The 20,417-nt window shown below is 54.6% G+C and overlaps 7 protein-coding genes across 7 annotated transcripts; 5 read left to right on the forward strand and 2 right to left on the reverse strand.

Annotated features, from left to right (window-relative positions):
• Positions 1 to 560: 560 nt before the first annotated feature.
• On the forward strand, positions 561 to 2,190 carry PUNSTDRAFT_63091 (mannosyltransferase; the record flags this gene model as incomplete). The annotated part of the gene is made up of 4 exons (XM_007380875.1): positions 561 to 1,129; positions 1,186 to 1,318; positions 1,372 to 1,500; positions 1,588 to 2,190. 4 exons carry the CDS (start codon positions 561 to 563, stop codon positions 2,188 to 2,190), a joined length of 1,434 nt encoding a protein of 477 aa, XP_007380937.1.
• Positions 2,191 to 2,473: 283 nt separating this feature from the next.
• PUNSTDRAFT_42678 (uncharacterized protein) lies at positions 2,474 to 4,258 on the reverse strand (the record flags this gene model as incomplete). Its single annotated transcript, XM_007380876.1, has 1 exon — positions 2,474 to 4,258. The coding sequence occupies one exon, from the start codon at positions 4,256 to 4,258 to the stop codon at positions 2,474 to 2,476; it is 1,785 nt and encodes a 594-aa protein (XP_007380938.1).
• Positions 4,259 to 5,557: 1,299 nt separating this feature from the next.
• PUNSTDRAFT_98518 (peptidase M22 glycoprotease) lies at positions 5,558 to 7,180 on the reverse strand. Its single transcript, XM_007380877.1, has 4 exons — positions 6,925 to 7,180; positions 6,128 to 6,864; positions 5,998 to 6,074; positions 5,558 to 5,902 (listed from the first exon to the last, which is right to left on the reverse strand). The coding sequence occupies exons 1-4, from the start codon at positions 7,162 to 7,164 to the stop codon at positions 5,718 to 5,720; spliced, it is 1,239 nt and encodes a 412-aa protein (XP_007380939.1). The 5' UTR covers positions 7,165 to 7,180; the 3' UTR covers positions 5,558 to 5,717.
• A 98-nt stretch (positions 7,181 to 7,278) lies between these two features.
• On the forward strand, positions 7,279 to 9,513 carry PUNSTDRAFT_141787 (HbrB-domain-containing protein; the record flags this gene model as incomplete). Its single annotated transcript, XM_007380878.1, has 4 exons — positions 7,279 to 7,710; positions 7,838 to 8,103; positions 8,172 to 8,681; positions 8,732 to 9,513. 4 exons carry the CDS (start codon positions 7,279 to 7,281, stop codon positions 9,327 to 9,329), a joined length of 1,806 nt encoding a protein of 601 aa, XP_007380940.1. The 3' UTR covers positions 9,330 to 9,513.
• A 608-nt stretch (positions 9,514 to 10,121) lies between these two features.
• On the forward strand, positions 10,122 to 11,969 carry PUNSTDRAFT_131579 (uncharacterized protein; the record flags this gene model as incomplete). Its single annotated transcript, XM_007380879.1, has 1 exon — positions 10,122 to 11,969. One exon carries the CDS (start codon positions 10,122 to 10,124, stop codon positions 11,967 to 11,969), a length of 1,848 nt encoding a protein of 615 aa, XP_007380941.1.
• Positions 11,970 to 13,689: 1,720 nt separating this feature from the next.
• Positions 13,690 to 15,489, forward strand: PUNSTDRAFT_131580 (uncharacterized protein; the record flags this gene model as incomplete). Its single annotated transcript, XM_007380880.1, has 1 exon — positions 13,690 to 15,489. The coding sequence occupies one exon, from the start codon at positions 13,690 to 13,692 to the stop codon at positions 15,487 to 15,489; it is 1,800 nt and encodes a 599-aa protein (XP_007380942.1).
• A 978-nt stretch (positions 15,490 to 16,467) lies between these two features.
• Positions 16,468 to 19,467, forward strand: PUNSTDRAFT_98523 (P-loop containing nucleoside triphosphate hydrolase protein). The gene is made up of 16 exons (XM_007380881.1): positions 16,468 to 16,823; positions 16,885 to 17,124; positions 17,181 to 17,334; positions 17,387 to 17,481; positions 17,531 to 17,666; positions 17,718 to 17,890; positions 17,946 to 18,022; positions 18,083 to 18,151; positions 18,206 to 18,257; positions 18,316 to 18,390; positions 18,446 to 18,603; positions 18,661 to 18,779; positions 18,834 to 18,870; positions 18,924 to 18,972; positions 19,035 to 19,187; positions 19,244 to 19,467. The coding sequence occupies exons 1-16, from the start codon at positions 16,572 to 16,574 to the stop codon at positions 19,271 to 19,273; spliced, it is 1,869 nt and encodes a 622-aa protein (XP_007380943.1). The 5' UTR covers positions 16,468 to 16,571; the 3' UTR covers positions 19,274 to 19,467.
• The last annotated feature ends 950 nt before the right edge of the window (positions 19,468 to 20,417 follow it).

Genomic DNA, 20,417 nt, shown 5'->3' on the forward strand with positions numbered 1-20,417 from the left:
GGCGCGTAAGCATACACATTCGCGGGTCACAAGCTTATCAATGCGAGCAAAGCGCAATTGGTGCGCACGAACTTTCTTCCGTCCTCTTGGTCGTATAATATCGCGAATCCTGACGCTTTGACTACCAGTACAGCGTCGCCATCCCATGTTTTATGCTTCTTTGCCTGAGGTGCTCTCCTTTAGGCAGCATGGAGCTAATAAGCCCTCTCGTTTATCTACGAGTGCATATATGCACACACCACTGGACCATCCAATACGTCTCATTGCTTCCTCCGGAGGTGGTGCCGGAGTGGCCCACGGCCTGTCGTTTACGAGATTCGAGGAACCCTTCCTCGAACTTTCGTTTGCTTGTGCCCGCATTGTCAGATGACGGGTCTAAGAACCCGGGCATAGTGGCCGGGCAACCCGAGGAGGTGGACGTGTCGGGGATCGAGGAGCACGAAGCAAGCACAAAGACGCGTCCAGGAAAGCGCGCGCCCCTCGCGAGAGACGATCACCTGACCGTTGGGGGTCCGGGAATGGGGCTGCTGGCGACTTGACCAGAGTGTCGTAAACATGTCATGGGCGCACACACACAGAACAAACGTATTATCGTCCTGGCGACCATCGTTTCACGATGTTTAGTACTTTGCATCGCACAAATCGCGTCGTATCTTCCTCTGTTTGACGCGTCACCGTTTCTCCTGCTACCGAATCCGAATACATCTCCGGACACGACTATCTTCTCAAGGTGGACATCAACCCTGCTGCGCTGGGATGCTTTCCACTTCAGTCATATTGCACTCCATGGATACGTCTTCGAGTACGAATGGGCGTTCTTTCCTGGTATAGCCTTCGTCATGCGTTACGCTGGGATTTTGCTCCGCCGGGCGAAGGCGTACTTCGGACACGCCTCAGTGCTATCTCTGGAAGATGTCCTTCAGGGAGGGGCTCTTGCAGCTCTGCTCTGCGATTTCTTGGCACCCTTGACTCTATATGACCTTACTGTCGAGCACTTTCATTCTCGGGACGTTGCCCTGGTCACGGCACTTACCTCGCTACTTCCCGGTAGCCCTGCTGCCCTCCGTCATGCACCGTATACGGAACCTTTCTTTGCATATCTATCCTATAAAGGTATGGTCTCTTGCACGTGTTCCGTCAGCTACCCTCAATCTCACGTCGTTGATTAGGGCTGCTAAACGTTAGCCGTAAAAGATACGCGGCAGCATCCTGTTACTTCGCGGCTGCGAGTGCATTCAGATCCAATGGGATACTACTCAGTGGATTCATAGTATGGGACATCTTGCTTGCACCGATCCTGTCGGGGACGAAACGCATGGTGCGTTTTCAATGTCCTATTCAAGACTCCCTCTGATACGATATGTCATGCAGCCCGATATCTTGTCAATCTTGAAAGCTGTTATACTTGCGGCACCGCCTCTCGTGCCGTCAATAATTCACCAGTACATCGCATATCGACTCTTCTGCTCGCCAAACCCCAATCTTACCTCGATCTTCGCCGTGATGCTGCCTACTAGCGATTCTCCCGTGCAATCATTCGTGCCCGAATACACGACGTCTGATCCATTGCCTACGCCTGATGCTCAGCACCTACCTCCCACTGTGCATTTCACCCCAGCTTCATGGTGCAACAATATGCCTCCGTCCATCTACACGTATGCGCAGAGCACCTATTGGAACGTCGGCCTGTTCCGCTACTGGACCACAGCGCAGATACCCAACTTCCTCATCGCAGCGCCCGTCCTCGCCCTTCTCTTCAGTTTCTCGTGGTGGTATATCCGGCACGCTCTATTACCACCTCTCAAACGGATGTTATATCCGCAGTCAGCAAGCCCATCCCCTGCCCCACACTCCCGCCGAAGTGATACTCCTGGTCACGGAGAAGCCATCAACTCAGATAACCTAGGGAGAGCGTTCCTGAACCCTACACTAGCTCCGCACGCCATCCACGCTTTCATCCTCGCCTCGACGTTGCTTTTTGCCTCGCATGTCCAGATCGCGTTGCGTCTCACTGCAGGCGTGCCGTTCACGTATTGGGGAGTCGTATGGCTACTATCAAGGGATAAGACTACGCCTGGTCATCCGAACGCGGCGCCTAGATTTCGCTGGGGCAAGATATGGATTACTTGGAGTGCTATATGGGGTGCCCTGTCGATTATTCTCTGGGTCACGTTCCTCCCACCTGCTTGATGTTGAGATGGTTAGTCCATAACGCTCAATGCGCTCTCTACGCTGATCGTCTCCGTTCACAAGTCGAATCGCTTGCTGCAAGACCCGAAACGGTGGCATACATTCGAGCACGACGCAGTGCTGGGTCTACAGTTATATACACATCCGTCTGGATTACTACGGAACCTGGCCCTTACAGTGGCTAATTGTACAGGAGTTGCAATGGCGGCGTAGGATTCAACTGGCAAGACGACAGAACTGTCGAGTCGTGCTCGCGTCCATTGCCCAAGCACAGGCTTCTAACTTAACTATAAGCCCGTGCGGAGTCGAGGGGAGTCTCGTGTTCCGTCTCGGTATGGGGAACGCCAATGTGTCCAAGCGGCTCATCCGGCCTCGTGTCCTCGACTCGACCGAATTTCTTCCGTAGATTCGTGTTCTCCATAAGGTCCCCGCAGCAATGGCCGTCCACCAGTTCTGGCCAGTCCGCAAGTAGACGGGCGGCGGCGTACCCGTTCAGGCTACTGCTGAAGGTAGGGCGATACATGCGGAAGGTGCAGTACACCAGGATGAGGAACCATATTCCGATGGCGGCCACGGCGAGGGCGATGAACGCCGGACGCCTGACTCGGCCGGTGACGGGTATGAACTGCAAGGCGTTGTCGAAATGGACGCTGTCGCGGGAGAGGAGGCTGAGCGCCGCGGTCATGTGCGTCGTTCCGACCCATAATTGGGTGGCCATGGTAGAGAGGTTGGGCTGAAGGAACGCGACGCCTTTGAGATCTTCTTGGTACTGCGCTTGATACCCCAACTCCCTGAGGATGGCATCGGCCCTTTCTGCGTTTACGCTCTGCGTCTCGCTCTCATCGTCAGAGGGATCTGCGGTCCCGAAAGGTTGTGTGATAGAGAACATTGCGGCGAAGAGCGGATGCTGTGGGATGTCGACGTGCGGCAAGCTCGCGTTAAAGAAGGCGTCAGGCTCTAGTTCAGTGAAGGTCTGCAGGTAGATCTCGTTGACTGTGACTGTCCCTGTGACGAATTCCGAGTCGCACTGGATTGACCCGTTCAGATCTGTGTGACCATCGGTACCGTTCAGGTACACGAAAATGCTCGCTGGGAAGTAGCCTTCGTTCATCCAGTTGTTGTTGACAGTGCCATTCGCGAAAAAGTTGCTGCACCAAGCTATGGTGAGAAAAACACTGCCTCCTGTGGCCGTGAGGGTAGCCGTCTCCTGGTAGTGCTGGTCGAAGCCGAAGTCGTCACAGAATTGTTGCAAACTTGCGTCGGTATAGTCGGGTAATGAAGGTGTTTGTACCTCGCGGCAATTGCCGGAGATCCATACGCCTGGCATGGAAGGGATCTCCAAGTTGATGGCGTCGCCGGCAAAGAAATACTCTCCAGAGCTTTCGTTGACGTAGGGATAGCTCGCATTGAGATACGTGCTAGTGTTGTAGACGTCCAAAATCGATAGCCCGGACGTCCAGGCACCTTCGCCGGTTGCTCTTTGCGAAGCACTGTCGACGTTGTTGAAGGTGATGGGCGAGAAGCTATCCAGGTCCAATGTCCATGTCTGGACCGTGTCGAGGACGCTGACGGGCCATGCCTGACGCATTAGGATAGGCGTGGCTAACGCCGCGATGCTGGCTAGCGAGAACATGATGAAAGTGGGAGAGGGGCGGATTCGCCGTTGCAGGATAGTGTAGTATGTGGCCCCAATGGCAAGAGGGCCTTGCCAATTACGATCGGCCAGCCAAAACAGCTCGATCCAGGTTCGTGGCGCTGTTTTGGGATGCTGAAGAGCTGACATGCCAAGCCGAGCAAGGTACATGCCGGTAATCGGAACGTGAGCCTGGATGAAGAAGGTTGACATGATGTCGACAACAGTCTCCTTCAACGCCGTAGCCTGGGGATTGGATACGTCGGCGCGGGTGAGGCTATCCAGCAGCCCAATCATAGTAACTGTGTAAACAACCCATATTCCGATCGCGAGGATGGAAAGGGCGTGATAATGGAGGTAGTATCCGGACACGTGAACGATCTTGGAGGGAACGTCGGATTTCTCCCCCGCATACGGATGCAGGCCTGACGACATAGACGGAATTGAAATCTGGTTAATAGTCAGCGTCAAGCATTCCGGTAGGTCGAATGTGCAATAGTACCTGGTCGCTCCGCGCCGTATGAGTCAGGGCCTGCCTGAAAGAGAGGGAAAAGGTGGAAACAGGGAAGGCGAGGGTTAACGGACTCTTCACCCTCCTCGCGAGTATATATTACACCGCTAGGAAACACCCTCCGGGAACGGGTTGCGTGCAAAACATATTCAACGGCACCCATCATGTTCGCAGTTCGTTCGCTTTTGTCGTCGTGATCCAATTTGCCGCCGGTCGTGTAACTCTTTGGAGTTCGTGCGGAAGAAACGTGCCCATCAGGTACACCCACTCGGCGCACCGACGTCCACCGGATGGATTCTACTCCATGCTGTGGTAGCCTATCAGAATGAATCGTTCGCTTTTAGGTCAGTTACCGGATGTAGCATTGCAGCACTTGGCGTACCAACGGCAAGATACACCTGAAGCGGAAAACGTTGAAGACCATTCGTTCAATAGGCAGGCGGCGATAGTAAGATCGCTGGGGCAGTGTTAGGGAAGCGTTATGTATACACCGAAGGTGGCATCAAAACTACGAATCGAGTGCGACGGTACCCACAGCTCAAGTGAACGTCCTTGCCCGAGCATGGAGGCGGTGTCAGCAATGGGCGCTGTTCTTCGAGCTTCCTGGGTGAAAATCCCCGATCAAAGCGCGCCCAGATGTGAGAATGTGACCCGACCCACAGCGGCGCGATCAGCATTCGGCGTCAGGTAGAAGCTCGCTGGACGCGTTTGCGACGGTGGGCTGAGGAATTACGAGCATAGCATGCTCGGCGATTGCTGCCCCGAGAGGCGGGCGCTATCTTGCTGTTCAATGAGAGAGTATTCGTTGCAATCATGATACGACGACATCATGCGAGGCGCTCCGGCCCCGAGCGTAAAGAAACCGCGTACGCGCAACCTCAGCAATCGTGGTTGCTTCAGCCCATTCGCCTCTGAATTATCGCCGTGTTTTGGGATTTATCACCGGCCTGAGCGGTCGCCGACGTGTTGTGCGCTTGCCACATCCTTGAGCAAGACAATTTCTGATCTATGTGGAAACTAGACCATAGCAACATCCGTCCTCCGCGCTGCCCAGTGTACGTGAGCGCCTGCATATATAGCTGAGATCGTCTGCTTCACCATCTGCAAATATCATATATAGCTATATCGAGGACGCAGAAGTTGATCACTCACCTGTTGGATGCACAGTGATGGCGGTTGATCGGATATCGCACATCCGCCAAACTTTGTTTTCCTCAGGCTCGCAGCGGGAAACCAGGTTATAGATGGGACAGCGCCGCCTCGAGTTCGTTCACAACACCGGCTCGATCACACTGCGACTGATGCATCGGGCGATTATCATCCAAACATCGACGGGTTGACGCGAGTTGTCGTAAAGTCGTTTAGTATTAGGCAAGATGGATGTTATAATTCAGCTTTGGGAACGGACTGCGGCTGTCCCGACTTATGGTACCAGTACTTTTCGTCTACCGGCTTCTCGCCGGACAACTCCTCAATGTGCCACGTTCGACGAAGGTCGATGCTGTAGGCGTCGGTATCGCCATCGAGGAAGCGGGAGAGTGCGGCCCACGCAATCATTACAGCGTTGTCTGAAAAATGTGGTCAGTAAGTGTGCGAGACCAACACCGTGGAAGAACGGAAAGCGCGTCAAATAGGCAGGCGGGATAGTGGATGAAAGACAGACCTGTGCAAAGCTCGGGCGGAGGATAAAGTGTCGAGATGGCTCCGGAGGGGTCAAATGCCTTCGCACACGCTTCAAGTCTGTATAGCTCAAGTCAGACCCGGAAACATATCAAGGTCTAACTTGTACTGACCTTTGCCTCAAGTAACCGTTGCTCGCTACGCCGCCACTAGCCACCACGTTTCTGACCTCGATTCCCTCACTCTTGCACTGTTGGAGTGCCATCAACAGTTTATCCTCCACCTGCTGAACGGCGGCCCCTTGAAAAGCCCTGGCGAGGGCCCAGCGCTCAGCCTCGGTGAGATTGTCTTCACCGCCTGCACGTTCGACGTAAAGCTCGACGAAAGAGTATGGCGCCGTGAACGAGAATGCAAGCTGGCCCTTCATGGGGATTTTCGGCTTGCCGACCTCTGCTACGGCCGCTTCAGCGCCGGGCGGGAGAGGCGAGGCGGCAAATTTCTCCAGTTCCGCGCCTGGCCCGTGCGTGCCCCATCGCAACCCGAGCCTTCGGGCGACGTGATCGAAGGCCCCACCCAGGGATTTGTCTACCGTTGTCGCGAGGACGCGGAAGTGGGTGGGCGACGAGCAGAGCAGAAGGAGTGAATGCCCCCCAGATAGCAGGAAGGTGAGGAAGGGGAACGTGGGGTACAAGGGAGAGTCCGGTGGAGTCGTGAGCAGCGGCGTGAGGGCATGCGCTTGCATGTGGTGAACGCCGACGAGCGGCTTCGAATTCGCGGCTGCAAGCGTTTTGGCGGCATTTGAACCGACAGAAAGTGGACCGCCCATGCCTGGCCCTCGCGTGAAGGCGACACCATCGATATCTGCCATGGTAAGCCGCGCATCACTGAGAGCTCGTTGTACGGCACCAGGCTGTTCATTTCAGGTCAACGTCCGACAACAACAACAAACGGCCGGTTGATGGAGACGTACAAGGTTCCTCTGATGTTGATCTATAGCCGCCATAGGATATATCCCACCATACTCCTCATGTACGACATGTTGTTTGACCACGACATTCGACAGAATCTGCCGGTCGGAGGTAACGACTGCTGCACATGTATCATCTGCAGACGTCTCGATGGCTAATACTGTAAAGTCTCTAAGAGCAAAACATCGTCCAGACTTGAGTAACTTTCTTGTTGCTGCACGTCCAAGGGCAGCTCGAAGCATGCAACTGGTGCTCGAGTGGCGGTGGTGGTAGGAGAGAGCGAGCCTGAACGAGCCGAAATGATACTGAGTTTCCACCTGTTTCGACATACGTAGTCTTCAACGTTTACGAGCGGTATGTCTCAACGCCCAACATCGCCTGCACCACCGGACTTCACCAGACCACGATCATCCAGCACGGACGATGGATACACGCTTCGCTCGTCGACGCCGAGCACAGCGCGCGCCGCCGTGTTTCCCTCGCGCGGCGCAGTCCTGGTAAACGACGTCTCCGGGTCAAACACCGCCGAACACAACACCAATGCCGCGCCGACGTCGAGTGGTGCATCTCGACGGCTCGCGTTTCTTAGCGAAAAGCTCTCCGGACAAGCCTCGAAATCATCCAAGAACCCGCTCTCCAACGCCAATGAGCCCCTGCAAGCATCCCTGCTTCCGCCCAGAAGTCATTCCCGAGCGGATTCGCGCGGAGAAGGGTCGTACAATTCTGGTTCAACGTTGGTCAACGCGGCGCCGAGCGCGTCGTCGAAGGGTCATCTCTCGCCCTCCAAGGTGCGGTCCATGTGCATTCGCACAGCCCTATCGCTAACATTATGACCAACGTCCTGCATCATCGCTATCTTTATCCTCTACCCCGTCTATCGCGGCTGTCCGATGTCCACCCCTATTCTTCCCCCAGGCCACCTCGGGTCGGTCAGTGTACGACTCGAAGCACGTCCAGCGAGAGATGCACCGTCTCGCCCATCTCCCTACCGCCATCGCGCCGTCGATCGCTCTCGCTGCAGGATCGAGTGCCGCAGCAAGCGTGATCAGCCTGCCGGTGTCGGGCAAGACATCTGGCATATCGATGCCAACTCAAGGTTCAGGTAGCGACAAGGACCCGTGGAAGCAACTCCACGTCCTTTTCCTCCCGCTTTTCAACGGCGAGCCTCTTCGATACCCTATGTAAGCCTCTTCAACCCTCATCACGCGTTGTGAGAGACGGAGGGTTGACCGTGGCATCGTGTATACAGCGAAGATCTCAATACGCTCGTGAAACGACATATCGCGAGCGTTGTCTCCGGCGGCCCGGCCAGGGCCATAAACACACTAGAAACGGACTGCGCCGAACTCATATCCGCGGGGATGGTCACCATGACCGCCAAGCTGGCAAATGAGAAGGACGAGACCCTCGTCCGGCGCGTCGTCGAGGTCTGGGGCTTCTTCTGGGATCAAGTGCTGCCGTATGTCGAGGGCGTTCTTCTTCCTCTCCAAACGGATCAACTCCTGCAATCCCTCTACCGGACGCCGAAAAGTCATACGCATGGTTCAGGGAGCAACAGTAAGGGTGGCAGCATGAGCGGGCTAGGGCTCACTGCAGCGCCTCAAGTAGACGTAAGGACAGTGGCGCTGCGAATGTTCAGGGATAAAATCATTCTACCAATATATCCGCGCCTGCACTCCAAGTTCACGGCGTCCAAGCAGGAGCAAGAGAACATGTTCGCCGAAACGGCTAGCCACCAGCAACCTCGGTTACGACAAATGTACGTGGGCAGATCGCGATGGTTTTCTGTGATTAACATGATAGCCTTAGGCTGCTCGTCCTCGCGTCCCAAGCGCGAACGCGATTCTCGTCCCTTTCACTCACGTCGCCTCTGCCCAAGCCGGGTCCCGGCGAAGAAGCGGTCAGCAACCTCCTCAAACTCGTCATGCACCCTCCCTCTTCCGCTTCGTCGACCTCCCCCCTCTCCTCGCACCCATCTTTCTCGTACTCTTACTCCAAACGTGCGTCGAGGGCTCCGTCGTTCCTATCCAGCGGAAAGCCCCGGGACCGAAGAGGCCGGGTCGCGAGCAAGCCGCACAGCCTAAAGGTCGCCAGTTTGGATATAGCAGGAGAGGAAGGCGATGGTGAAGAAACGCCTCGCGGCTTCGTGCTATCATCGGATGGCGAGAAATCAAGGCGGGAGCTTCTGGAAGCTCTTCGGTCGCCCACAAGCGCAGAACCGGACAGTGCCCCACACAATCGCGCCAGCTTCGGCGGGTGGGGATTACCCGCCGGCGAGGAGGACGGAGAGAAGAAGGACGACGAGGAGGAGTACGGAGAGACGATCGGGGAGAGCATGGACTGGGATGCGGCCCAAGCCGTGGTGGAGAAGATGGTCGGAATGAACTTCGGAGTAGGGGGAACTTAGTTCGCATGCTGAGGCGTGTTGTCGGAACATCGGGGACTGGACCATGTTTTGCTGAGTTCTCCGCTTCTGCGTGTCTTGGTCAGGTTCTCGTTGCTGTGTATGTGGCGCTTGATTCATTACGCTCAACGTCAGGTACGGCTGAAGTAACGAAGCCCACCCCGCACGCCAACTAGCTATGTATCGGGTCTTATTGGATGCAATCAGTGCTGGGCGCTCATCCCGCAGCCGGGCGATGCGCGAGAATGTTCCTGATGTAAACATCGGGATGAAACAAGATTGGCGCCCAGTACTGTCCCACCTGCTATCGTGTACGGCACAAACGCGAAGGGAGCACCGTGCTCCATATTGGCCTCACCGGCACCCACTGCTGTTTAGCGATTGTTGCAATCTTCTAAGTCGGTCCATTCACGTTTGCACGCTTATCGTCTCGTGCGATTGGCATCGCTGCATGCCGAGTTACTGATGTGAACAGTTCGGTGGCAGGGGTGGGGAGGAGAAGCGGCGTCGCGCTCGACCACACAGCCTCGCTCAGAGTGGGGGGAGGGCAAGCAAGACTCAAGAACACGAAATGGATCGCATAGAAATTTGCCGACGGGACGTGCGCAGTGATGCCTTGAAACTCGCCGCGGAGAACCGGGCTGTGTCTCATGTTTATAACATGTGCCCATGGGGCCTCGTTCATTCAACAGGCAGGCCCTCAGCCCAGCATCTTCGTGAGTCCAGTTAACGGCGCAGCACGGCTAGGACGCTGATCATGGTCGTTTCCTCAGGGTGTCACCTTCGCCAACGTAGATGGCATCCACATTCTCCCCATTCATCAACGGAAAATTCATGGGCGGCAAAGGCGCCGACTACGGCTACGCCTCCGGATCTTACTTGCGACATTATCCCGGCACCCTCTTTCTATGTCTTGCATGGATTGCCTATACTCTTGCAATGTTATGGCTTCTCAACGACACCTCACAGATGTCGTCTCCCGAGAGGATCTTCGCATTTCGGAAGGAGCGCATCGCTGAACATATGACTGTGATTTTCTCTCAGGGCCACACAGGCATTACCGCCGCTCACCTCGCGCGACTAGCCATCTCCGCCCTCCAGAATCCCTCCACTGCGCCACGCACCTGGACCGAACTCTTCTGGATCGCAGACGGAAGCTGGCAGAACCCTATAGGCATGGGGCAAGCGTACCTCACGATGGCTAGAAAGCGCGTGAAGCCTTCCGCCACGTTTGTTCTCTTCAGCATGGCGTGTGCTCTCGCTTTAGCCACTCCAAGCGTTATCACGAGAGCCTGGCCGTCAGGGACCATCGATACCCGCGTTACTCGCCAGGCTCGCGTCGAGACGTTGACACCAGAAAGCTTCAACAATGTGGGAAGTGTGGCTCAGATGGCCACGGGGGAAGGCTCGTGGACGTCGGGGCTCTCAGTATTCGATATCTACAACTCTAGCGTCTTCACCAGAGGACAGAACTCATCGGTTCCAACGAATCGCACCCTAGACGACATATTCTTTGGCGGCGATCCCCATGGGATGAACATCAGCTCGATGGCCGGTGTCTGGCTCCGTGGCGGATGCGAGGTATTACAGTCCGTCTCAGTGCCTTACCCCGGAGACCTCCATAATTCTTCTAACACAGCGACATGGCAATGGTGCCAGGATCTTGGAATGTACGGATCTTGGAATGATCGCACTATATGGTCAGCCAAGGAATTGCCAGATATCGACTTGACAGTGAACTGGTGCTCCGACTGGGCAGCCAATTCGACTTACAATACGGACTGGATGAACCAGCCCCCATTCTCCGATGCGAGCGTTATAGCACAAGTTCATAGCCACAGCACGGATGGCTCAGAAGACGTCACAGGCTACATCAAATGCAACGCGTCCTTCGCTACGGGGGCAGCGGATGTTGATGGTCAGCGCCAGACGTTTTCACAGTTTGAGCAATCGGGGTACTTCGACACAAGCGTCTGGCGAGACGAAATCCCTTGGCATCCGCTAGTCATCGCCTTCTCAGTTTTGACGCAGGAACTTCCTCCAGACAATGATGGCAATTGGATACGCTACGATTCCACCCTGCAGATGCTAGGATACAAAGCTCGTTTGCACGAGGGTGGGGAAACGAATATCACCGCAACGGATGCGGAGGGGGGCGATGGGATCGATGAAGATGGTGCTATTCTTCACAGCCAAATCACCCTCGAAACTATGTCTTCGCAAATGTGGGTTGGTGCAACGCACATGACCGCAACCCTGGCCACGCTCTCGCGTAACGAGACTTTCGCTCAGGCCGTTCAACTCGTTCCGATCTCAGGAAGAAACAGAAACCTGGATTTCGTCTACCTTGCCGTTGCAATGCTTGGCAGTTGGCTCCTCATTCTCGTCTATTGCACCATCCGTATGCATCGGCTGACCTTCAGCGGGAGCCTGAACGCGTATTCAGCGGGCCGTCTCCTTGTGGACTGGCCAGAGCTGGTCGAGGAGCATTGTTGCGGTGACCTCGCAGAGAACGGTAATCTACAAACCCCGTTTGGACGCGTCGAAGACACGAGGCCAGAGGAAGAAGTGGGGCATATTGGCGTCACTCATACAGGCGGAGGAAAGATACACAAGTTGACCAAGAGACGAGCTTATCGGTGACCGAGTAAGCAAACGAGTTGACGACAGGACTTGATTCGGACATCGGATCGAATCTTGATACTCATGGGAATTTCATTTCGCATTTCCTTTTGGGCGTCACTGTCGTTACAAGGACGTCTCTTTCAGAGCGGGTATAATCTATTTGTATTTGATGCATCAGGACGAATGTTGGTATGTAGCGGCTCGTAGTGACCATACGAACGTGCGTAGTTGGCAGGTTCACAAAGCCTCCAACGCCTTTCAAGCAAGACTGTAGCAAACCTCGAAATCGTTGTCCGAAGTTGTCTTGTAGCCAACGTGAAGGCGCGGCTGAGGGCCTCGGTCCCTGCTCTGACAACATTTCGCCACGAACGCTTGCGATGCCATAAACGGTGGCCCCGATATATACATGTTGATCCTTGGGGTCACTGGGGTGGATGGCCTAGCTGATTTCCGGGAGCTTTTCTGCAAAAGAAAGCGCACGCCCGGGTCGCGAAAGGCCCGGGCACACGAGGGAGTTCCCCTTGTAGATTCAGTCGCCGGACGTGATCCGTATGCAGAAAGGTCGGAGGTCGAATCTGGGTGCACTCAATCTGCGAGACACGCGCGGCTGCGATTGCGTTGTTGCCAGCAAAAGGTGCATTTCGCATGTGGATAGCGCCGTGTGTGAGCGGCCTTGAATGATTGTAGGAGCCACAGTGCAACAATGGTTATGCATTATACGACGGTTTGATGTAGAGGGGTAGAACGCGCTTGCACGAAACTTCGGTTAGAGCCCTGGTATCGCGGACGACGACGTGCGGACGAGACGGCGCAACAAGACTACCACGTGGTGTGCATGTATGTGCGCGGCAACCGGCCGCGGCGTTCCGCTTTTGGGAAGTTTTGGGACCCGTGCCGGGGAAGTACCATACCGTACCCCCGCGAGCGAGCTGCGCAACATTCCCCCACATTCGCAGAGGACTGGCCAAAGCCGCAAAGGCTGACTCGGGCATTTGATCCCGCATATAATTTGAGTTTTCCGCTTCAGCGTGTCCTGTGAAACTCGCGCTCTCGTCGTCGTTGTGTATGTGGCGTTGATTCATTGCGTGCAATGCTACGAAATAAGTAACGAAGCCTGCTTCGCACGCCAACCAGCTGTGTAATGGCCGTAGGCCGTGGCTCGGCGCTCGCTCCGCAGCGTAGCGATGCGCGAGAAATGTTCCTTGATGCGAACACCAGGATCAACTAAGATGGGCGCCCGGTACTGTCCCCCCCTTCCCCTCGGTGGCTATCGTCTCGGGCAAGCACACGAAGGAGCTGCGTCGGCATGCACTTGAATGCCCTACGCCGAGATCTTCATGTTGCCTTTGTGGCGGCTGGATCCATCATTCTCCGCGAGATCGGCACTGCTGCATGACAAGTTGTGTGAAGAATCATCTCGTGAAGACGAGTGTACCGCGCTCATTCACAAAATCACGGAACGCCGGTGTGGGCTTTATTCATATTGTAATGAAACACGACGGGCATCGCATGACAGTTCAGATCCCATGATCCACTGACATCCGATGTGAGCTCTGTAGTGACGCTGCGGCTAGTCGCATTGTGTTTTGCGTTTATAAGTCGTGCTCTAGGCCTCACTCGGCCAGCGGGCAGGTCCTCAGCGCGGCATAATTGTGAGTGGAGTCAGATAGTAGTACTCGGTGACAAATGCTGATGGTGATGCCTTCCGTAGCCTCTCAATCACCCTCGTTCAACGCCGATGCTATCCAGATTCTCTCCCTTCGTGAACGCGAAGCTCGTGACGAGCAAAGCGTCTGTGTATGCCTCCGCCTCCGGTTCATACTTGCGTAGTTATCCAGGCACCCTTTTCCTCTGCCTTGCCTGGTTCGTTTACACAGCCTTCATGCTGTTTCTCCTCGACAATATCTCGCAGATGAAATCCAATGACAAGCTCATCTTCGGCTGGCGGAAGGAGACCTGTGCCGAACACCTGACCACCTGGTTCTTCCAAGCCCATACACAAATCACCGGCGCGCACCTCGCACGTCTCGCGATATCTGCGCTACAGAACCCGTCAACTGCTCCGCGCACTTGGACCGAATTGTTCTGGCTGGCAGACCGCGGTTGGCAGGGCCCGATGGGTATGGGTGATGCATACTTCACCATGATAAGGCGTCGTATACGCCCCTCCGCAACCTTCATCCTCTTCAGCCTAGCATGCGGCCTCTCTCTGAGCACTCCAAGCGTTATCACACGCGCATGGCCGCAGGGAAATATCGATACCCTCGTCAACAAGACCGTCATCGTGGAAGCGATCTCTCCGCATAATATAAATAACCTCGGGGCGTTGGAACAAATAGCGACGGGTGAAGCCTCCTGGACATCAGGTTTCTCGATCTTCGACGTCTACAACACCAGTATTTTCATGGCTGAAGATAGATCTTCGGGTTCGGTTGACCGTACCCTAGGGAACGTGTTCCTCGGGACCGACACCTATGGTATGGAGATACCGACCATACCAGGTATATGGTTTGACGGTCGATGCGAGCCCGTGACGAACGCAATCCCACCCTTTCCTGCCATATACAGCCACACGATCGCCTTGGAACAGTGGTGCTTTGCTCTTGGAATGCGCGGGTTTCAGAAGCCAGCTCAGCTGTCACCGCCATCCGGACTGCCAGCGAACATCGTCGTAGAAATTGACTGGTGTTCCGACTGGTACGCTGACTGGGAAACCAACTCAGGGTGGATCAATCAAAACGTTGCGCAAGCCAACGTCGTAGCTCATGTGATGAGTTACGACAAGAATGGCGGCACCGACTCGTCTGGGTACATCAACTGTACCGGCTCTATCGCCACAGGCACGGCTGCTCTTCACGGTGAACGACAGACCTATTCACAATTCCGACCACATCCCTATTTCGACATCAATATGGAGCATGACGAAATCCCATGGCATCCGCTCGTCGCTGCCTTCGCCTCCATCACCCAGTACTTCGGTGGCAGTGAAACGGACTATGAACGCTATGACTCCATTTTGAGGATGCTTGGTTATCAAGCTCAAGTGACACAGGATGATGCTACGGGCACCAATAGTCAACAGTACCAACAAGTCAACGTTTCAACTCTGGCTGACCAGATGTGGGTTGGCGCAACGCATATGACTGCAGCCCTGGCCACACTCTCTCGTGACCACGTTAGTGTCGGAGCTATCCAACACATATCAGTCTCGGGAAGACGTAGGAACCCCGTTTTCATCTACCTCGCCATCGGGATGATCGGCAGCTGGATGCTCATCCTCATCTTCTGCACCATACGCATGCACAGGCCGACGTTCAGTGGCAGTCTGAACGCATACTCCGCTGCGCGACTCCTTGCTGAATGGCCAGAGCTGGTAGACGAACACTCCTGCGGAAGTCTCAGCGATAACGTCAATCTGCGAGCCGCGTTCGGGCGCGTTGAGGATACTTTGCCGTACGAGGAGGTGGGGCATGTCGGAGTTACGCATACCATTGGCGAGGAAATGCACAGGCTTGACCGAAAGCGGGCTTATCGATAATTCGGCATGTCATTGGCTTGCCAACTGGACGGGATTAGTAGAGTGCGGTGCATTGTCGTCCCATAGACACCGTGATAGCGACTCTTGCAGGACAAATAATTTTTGCTGTGTTCGTTCCAGCAGCGTGTGTCGTAACGGCGGAGCATAACGTGGCTGCTATAGAATTATCCCCGGCATTGCATCTCCCCTAGAGGATTGCAAGCACGCTGCCGAAGGAGAAGTACAGAATGTCAACGTTGTCTGTCGGGAGCGTAGCAAGTCAGACGGTCGCACCAGGATCGGCATTGAGACTAATTGACGGCTTGATTTTTTTTGGATCGAGGTTGTCTATGGAGGTCTCCCCAAACGCCTAGCGCGTTCTGTTGATAGCTGGCTTCCGCATCCGGTGAGATGCAGGGATACCAACCTGCAGGATACGAGGCAGGTCCAGGTCGTATACGATGACCATGTTCGCGGAAGGACAATTTCATCCGAAGTCTGATGCTCTTCAAAATGTTAACGGAAGGTAAACTTGTCTTGAGAATATAGTCGAAGTCTACTTTCGCAGTGTCCCCAGACCATATATAGCTCAGGCCATTGTCAGGTGAACTCGGATTGTAGACGCACTCGTTTATGCTTGCACCAAGAGCTTTATCAGCAAGCCTCGCATCAGCGTACAGGCTTCTACCGAATGCAACAGCCCCTAACAAAGATATATCGGATGGAATACCGAGATTGAGGGTTCAGCGAACAGCCAATACAGGCCCAAACGATGGCGATCAGTCCCGCGGCTCACAATCAAGTTCGCATATCCGTTTCCGGGCACTTACGTGAACATGGGACCCCGCTTGTAGTTTGCTTTGTGAACTGCTCTGTTGCCTGCGAAAGAGCCGAAAGTAAGCAAAGGTACGCACGTCATGACCGGGATCTCCACGTGGCATGCATATGCGCAGGCTGCCTTTCTCGAGCGAGTCATCGAGCTGTACAACGTCCACCCACATTATTCGCAGATAACTACTGGCAAACCCTGACTCGGGCACTTGACTCCGCATATAAGCGCCGTTAATGAGTGAGAATCGGCAATCCACCTCACTTCCGTGATCATGGCGACCCTCCGGTCGTTCCAGCAGGACATAGACGATATACACAATCGTGAGGTCGCGAAACAGCGCGCACAGGCCACGGCGGCCCAGGTTCAAATCACCAAGGACAGCAAGAAGCCGCGAATAGAGAAGGAGAAGCCGCGAACAGAGAAGGAGAAGGCCGGAGTGAAGAGCGATGATAGCACGGCCGATGCTTGGGGAAAGAAGGCCGAGGGGTTTGACCTTCAGTCCGGTGTGGAGGAAGAAATTGTGGTATGTGCTCATCCACTAAACGTTTCCGATGGTCGAGGCTTAGAGCATCGCGCTTCGATAGACATTATTGACGTCTGGCGTCCCTACGAACCACGACCGGGCGAAGGACATGCTGTCCGCGCTGCTAACCCAGCACCGCGGGGAGTATGTCTTCCGATTAGGGGCTCAGCCTCCACATGCGCGATTATTCGCTGGCGAATCATTAAACGGAGACGACTGGACAGGCGTAGCAAGAACGCCCGACGAGCTTGCGCGTTTACGAGCTGCGATAGTTACGGCTACGGAGGAGGTTGGAGGAAAGGTATACTATTTCCCAATTCAGTGTCGGAGTATCTCGTTTCTTACTCAAACGCTCAGGTTTCTATTCTATTTGAGAGCGGAGACGGTCCCCGGATAACGCTGTTATTACGATTACCTCCTCCCAACGTATCTTTAACGCCGGAGGTCCGTTGCGCAGTAGTAGGCAACGTGGACAGTGGAAAGTCAACGACATTAGGTGTTCTCACCCGAGGTACGCTCGAATTATTTGAGCCTGCTATGTGCGCCCTTCACGGTGATCACAGGCGCGCTGGATGACGGAAGGGGCCGAGCGCGAGTGGCGCTTTTCCGGCACAAGCATGAAGTTGAGACAGGTCGGACGTCCAGCGTTGGCATGGAGGTGAGCATCTCTCGGCCGTTTTAGGCGAGATGGCAGCTCACAGGCGCAGATTCTGGGGTTCGCGCCTTCAGGCGCGCCGATCCTTCCCAACAGTGGAGCTCCTCTCGATCCCGAGACCATCAAGCACGAGAAGCTCAGCTGGGACGCGATAGCAGAGCAAGCCGCGAAGATCGTTTCCTTCATCGGTGCGTTCTCGCACTTCTCATCGGCTTCGCGTTCTGACGGGATCTGCACAGATTTGGCCGGACACGAGCGATACCTCAAGACTACGCTTTACGGTCTGACCTCAGGCGCTCCATCATGCGTCATGCTCATCGTCGGTGCCAACGCCGGTCTTATCGGCATGTCTAAGGAGCACCTCGCCATCTCGCTCGCGCTGAACGTGCCAGTCGTCGTATGCATCACTAAGGTACGCTGACGATGACGGTCCGATGTTGGCTTCAATGCAAATGACCTCAACATAGATTGATATGACCCCGCCGAAAATTCTGGCCGAAACTGTCGAGCGAGTCGTCAAGATTCTGAAGAGTCCTGGGTGTCGGTTAGTGGCCCGTTTCTATTACACATTCTCCGTTGTTCTCAATAGCGCGATCTCGACCAGGAAAACCCCTGTGTTCGTCAAGAACATGGAGACGGCTGTTGAAGTATCGCAGACTTTCGCGAAGGAGAGGTATGTTCATTCGCGCGTGTGGGCGGAAGGGCTGCCTTCTCACGCTTCATATAGGTTATGTCCGATATTCCAGGTATCGAACGTGACTGGAGCGGGACTTGACTATGTAAACCCTCATCATCGCTGAGGTTTGACGCATCCTCTTGCTCATGTTGGCGGCCCAGGTCCGCACCTTCTTGAACCTCCTGCCCTCCAGCGAGGGCGATGATGAGAAATTTGTCGCTGAGCAGCCGCTTGAAGTCAGTCAGATTGGCCATATCTTATATCACCGTTCACTGACCTAGCTATATGCAGTACTCCATCACCGAGGTTTGGTCCGTCCCCTACGTCGGCACTGTCGTGAACGGGATCATCAACAGTGGGGTGATCAAGACTGGCGACAACGTCTGGTACGGGCCCGATGCGAATGGAAATTGGCAGTCCACGGCCATCAAGAGCATGCAGCGCAAACGGTTAGTGATCGAATTCATCCCTTGTTTGCGACGCGTACAAACCTAAGAGGTCCACAGGGCAACTGTGACGAGCGCCGAGGCAGGCCAAAGCGTTTCCTGCGCCCTGAAGCGTGTACGCAAGGCGGCGGTGAGGAAGGGGATGGTCCTCGTCCACAAGGGCGAGACGCCTCCCAAAGGTGCGCATAAACGAGCCTGGCTTGATTCCCAGATGCTCATACCCTCTGTTACAGCGGTGCGCGAGTTCGAGGGTCAGGTCCTAATTCTGTAGTAAGTGTGGCATCTGAATTCGTTCCCGTGACTTCAGCTGATGCGTATGATAGCCACAACACGACGATGCAGAAGAACTATCAGGCCATGCTTCACTGCGGGGTATGCATGCTCATCCGCTTATCTCTGCCCACATCGGTTAACCAGTCCGTATCATGATGCAGGCTGTTCGGCAGACAGTCCGCATTGTGTCCATTAACCATCCCGGAGGCCTACTGCGCACTGGCGACAGGGCGACGGTAACCTTCCAGTTCATCTCTCATCCCGAGTTTGTCAAGGAGGGAATGAAGCTCCTTTTCCGCGAAGGGAAGACCAAGGTACGTCGTCGCGCTTCAACAGGCGAGTCGCTGTACTTATTCCCGTGGGCATGTAGGGTCTTGGAGTTATCACCCGCATATTGTGACCACTGTATCGGAACGGCATGGTTCTGGTTATATGTTGTATGTACATGATTTGTATTCCTTTGCTGTCCCTTTTCTTTCTTTGTAGCATAGGACAGTCGTCAATGCACTCATGTCAGCATCGCACTGCATGGTGCCGGGAAGGGCTCCGGAACGTCTGCGATCGCTAGATACTGGATATATTGACTAGTTATCCCAACAGCTTGCCTTCGCCGACGAGCAAGTAAAAAGGCTGCAGCGTCGACGTACCTCGCTTCCTCTATGCTCTCCATAAGCCTCAAGAGGCAAACAGATACTTGCAAGACGTCATTGTCATAATGTGAGTACAACGTTAACAACATATGGCAATGCGCTACAACAATACGACATGTAATAACGGGAGTCCAGTGTACGGAATACTCTCAATTTAGCTGTAAAGGATCGCGCCTCCCGAGTCCCTATCGCTCGTCTCGATACGTTTTTCGTACTGGCCTCGCTGATTACATTGATTCTCATCAGCTCGGCAGCATCCCTATGGTACGATCGACATATATACGTCGTATCTACACGGTTGTACATGTACCTTAGCTGAGCTTCCCCCCCAACAAGCTACTTTGGCCCGTTACGTGTAGCCCGTTGTGCTCTCGTGTGTCGGAACTTGTGTGTGCGACGCACCAGGCTCCTAAACCATCCGCACGTATCGTGTTCATATCCAGCAATCCTAGAGCGCCGGGCAAGGTTGGATCATAGATGGGAAAATACTACCATTATTGTATATGCATTATGTAAGAGTCCCAAAGCGTTAAGCGACATACTCTTTTTGGAAACGTAAGGGCTGGATTGAACACGATACGGCGGCTGGCACAACTGGCAATTTCAAATTGCCTTGCCGGTCGGCACACCTCCGTAAGAATGATTCTAGGGCTCGCTTAGCAGTATCGCAAAGCTGTCCGAGGCAGCTGAATAACCATCAGCTTCCTCCGGATCAGGCAACGAAACTCGGGCATTCCCGACAGGTCTTACACTCTCTGCTGGTCCTCGGCCGAAGTCAGCACAATGTAGAACGATGGGTTGCGATGCTTCGACGACATGTCGATGTTGACGCTATATGGGTATATATACAAGCCTTGTGGAAGGGTGAGGAAGGCTACTATGGCTGAGCGGTGA

This window comes from Punctularia strigosozonata (genome assembly GCF_000264995.1).
Source record: "Punctularia strigosozonata HHB-11173 SS5 unplaced genomic scaffold PUNSTscaffold_3, whole genome shotgun sequence".
Lineage (NCBI taxonomy): Eukaryota > Fungi > Basidiomycota > Agaricomycetes > Corticiales > Punctulariaceae > Punctularia > Punctularia strigosozonata.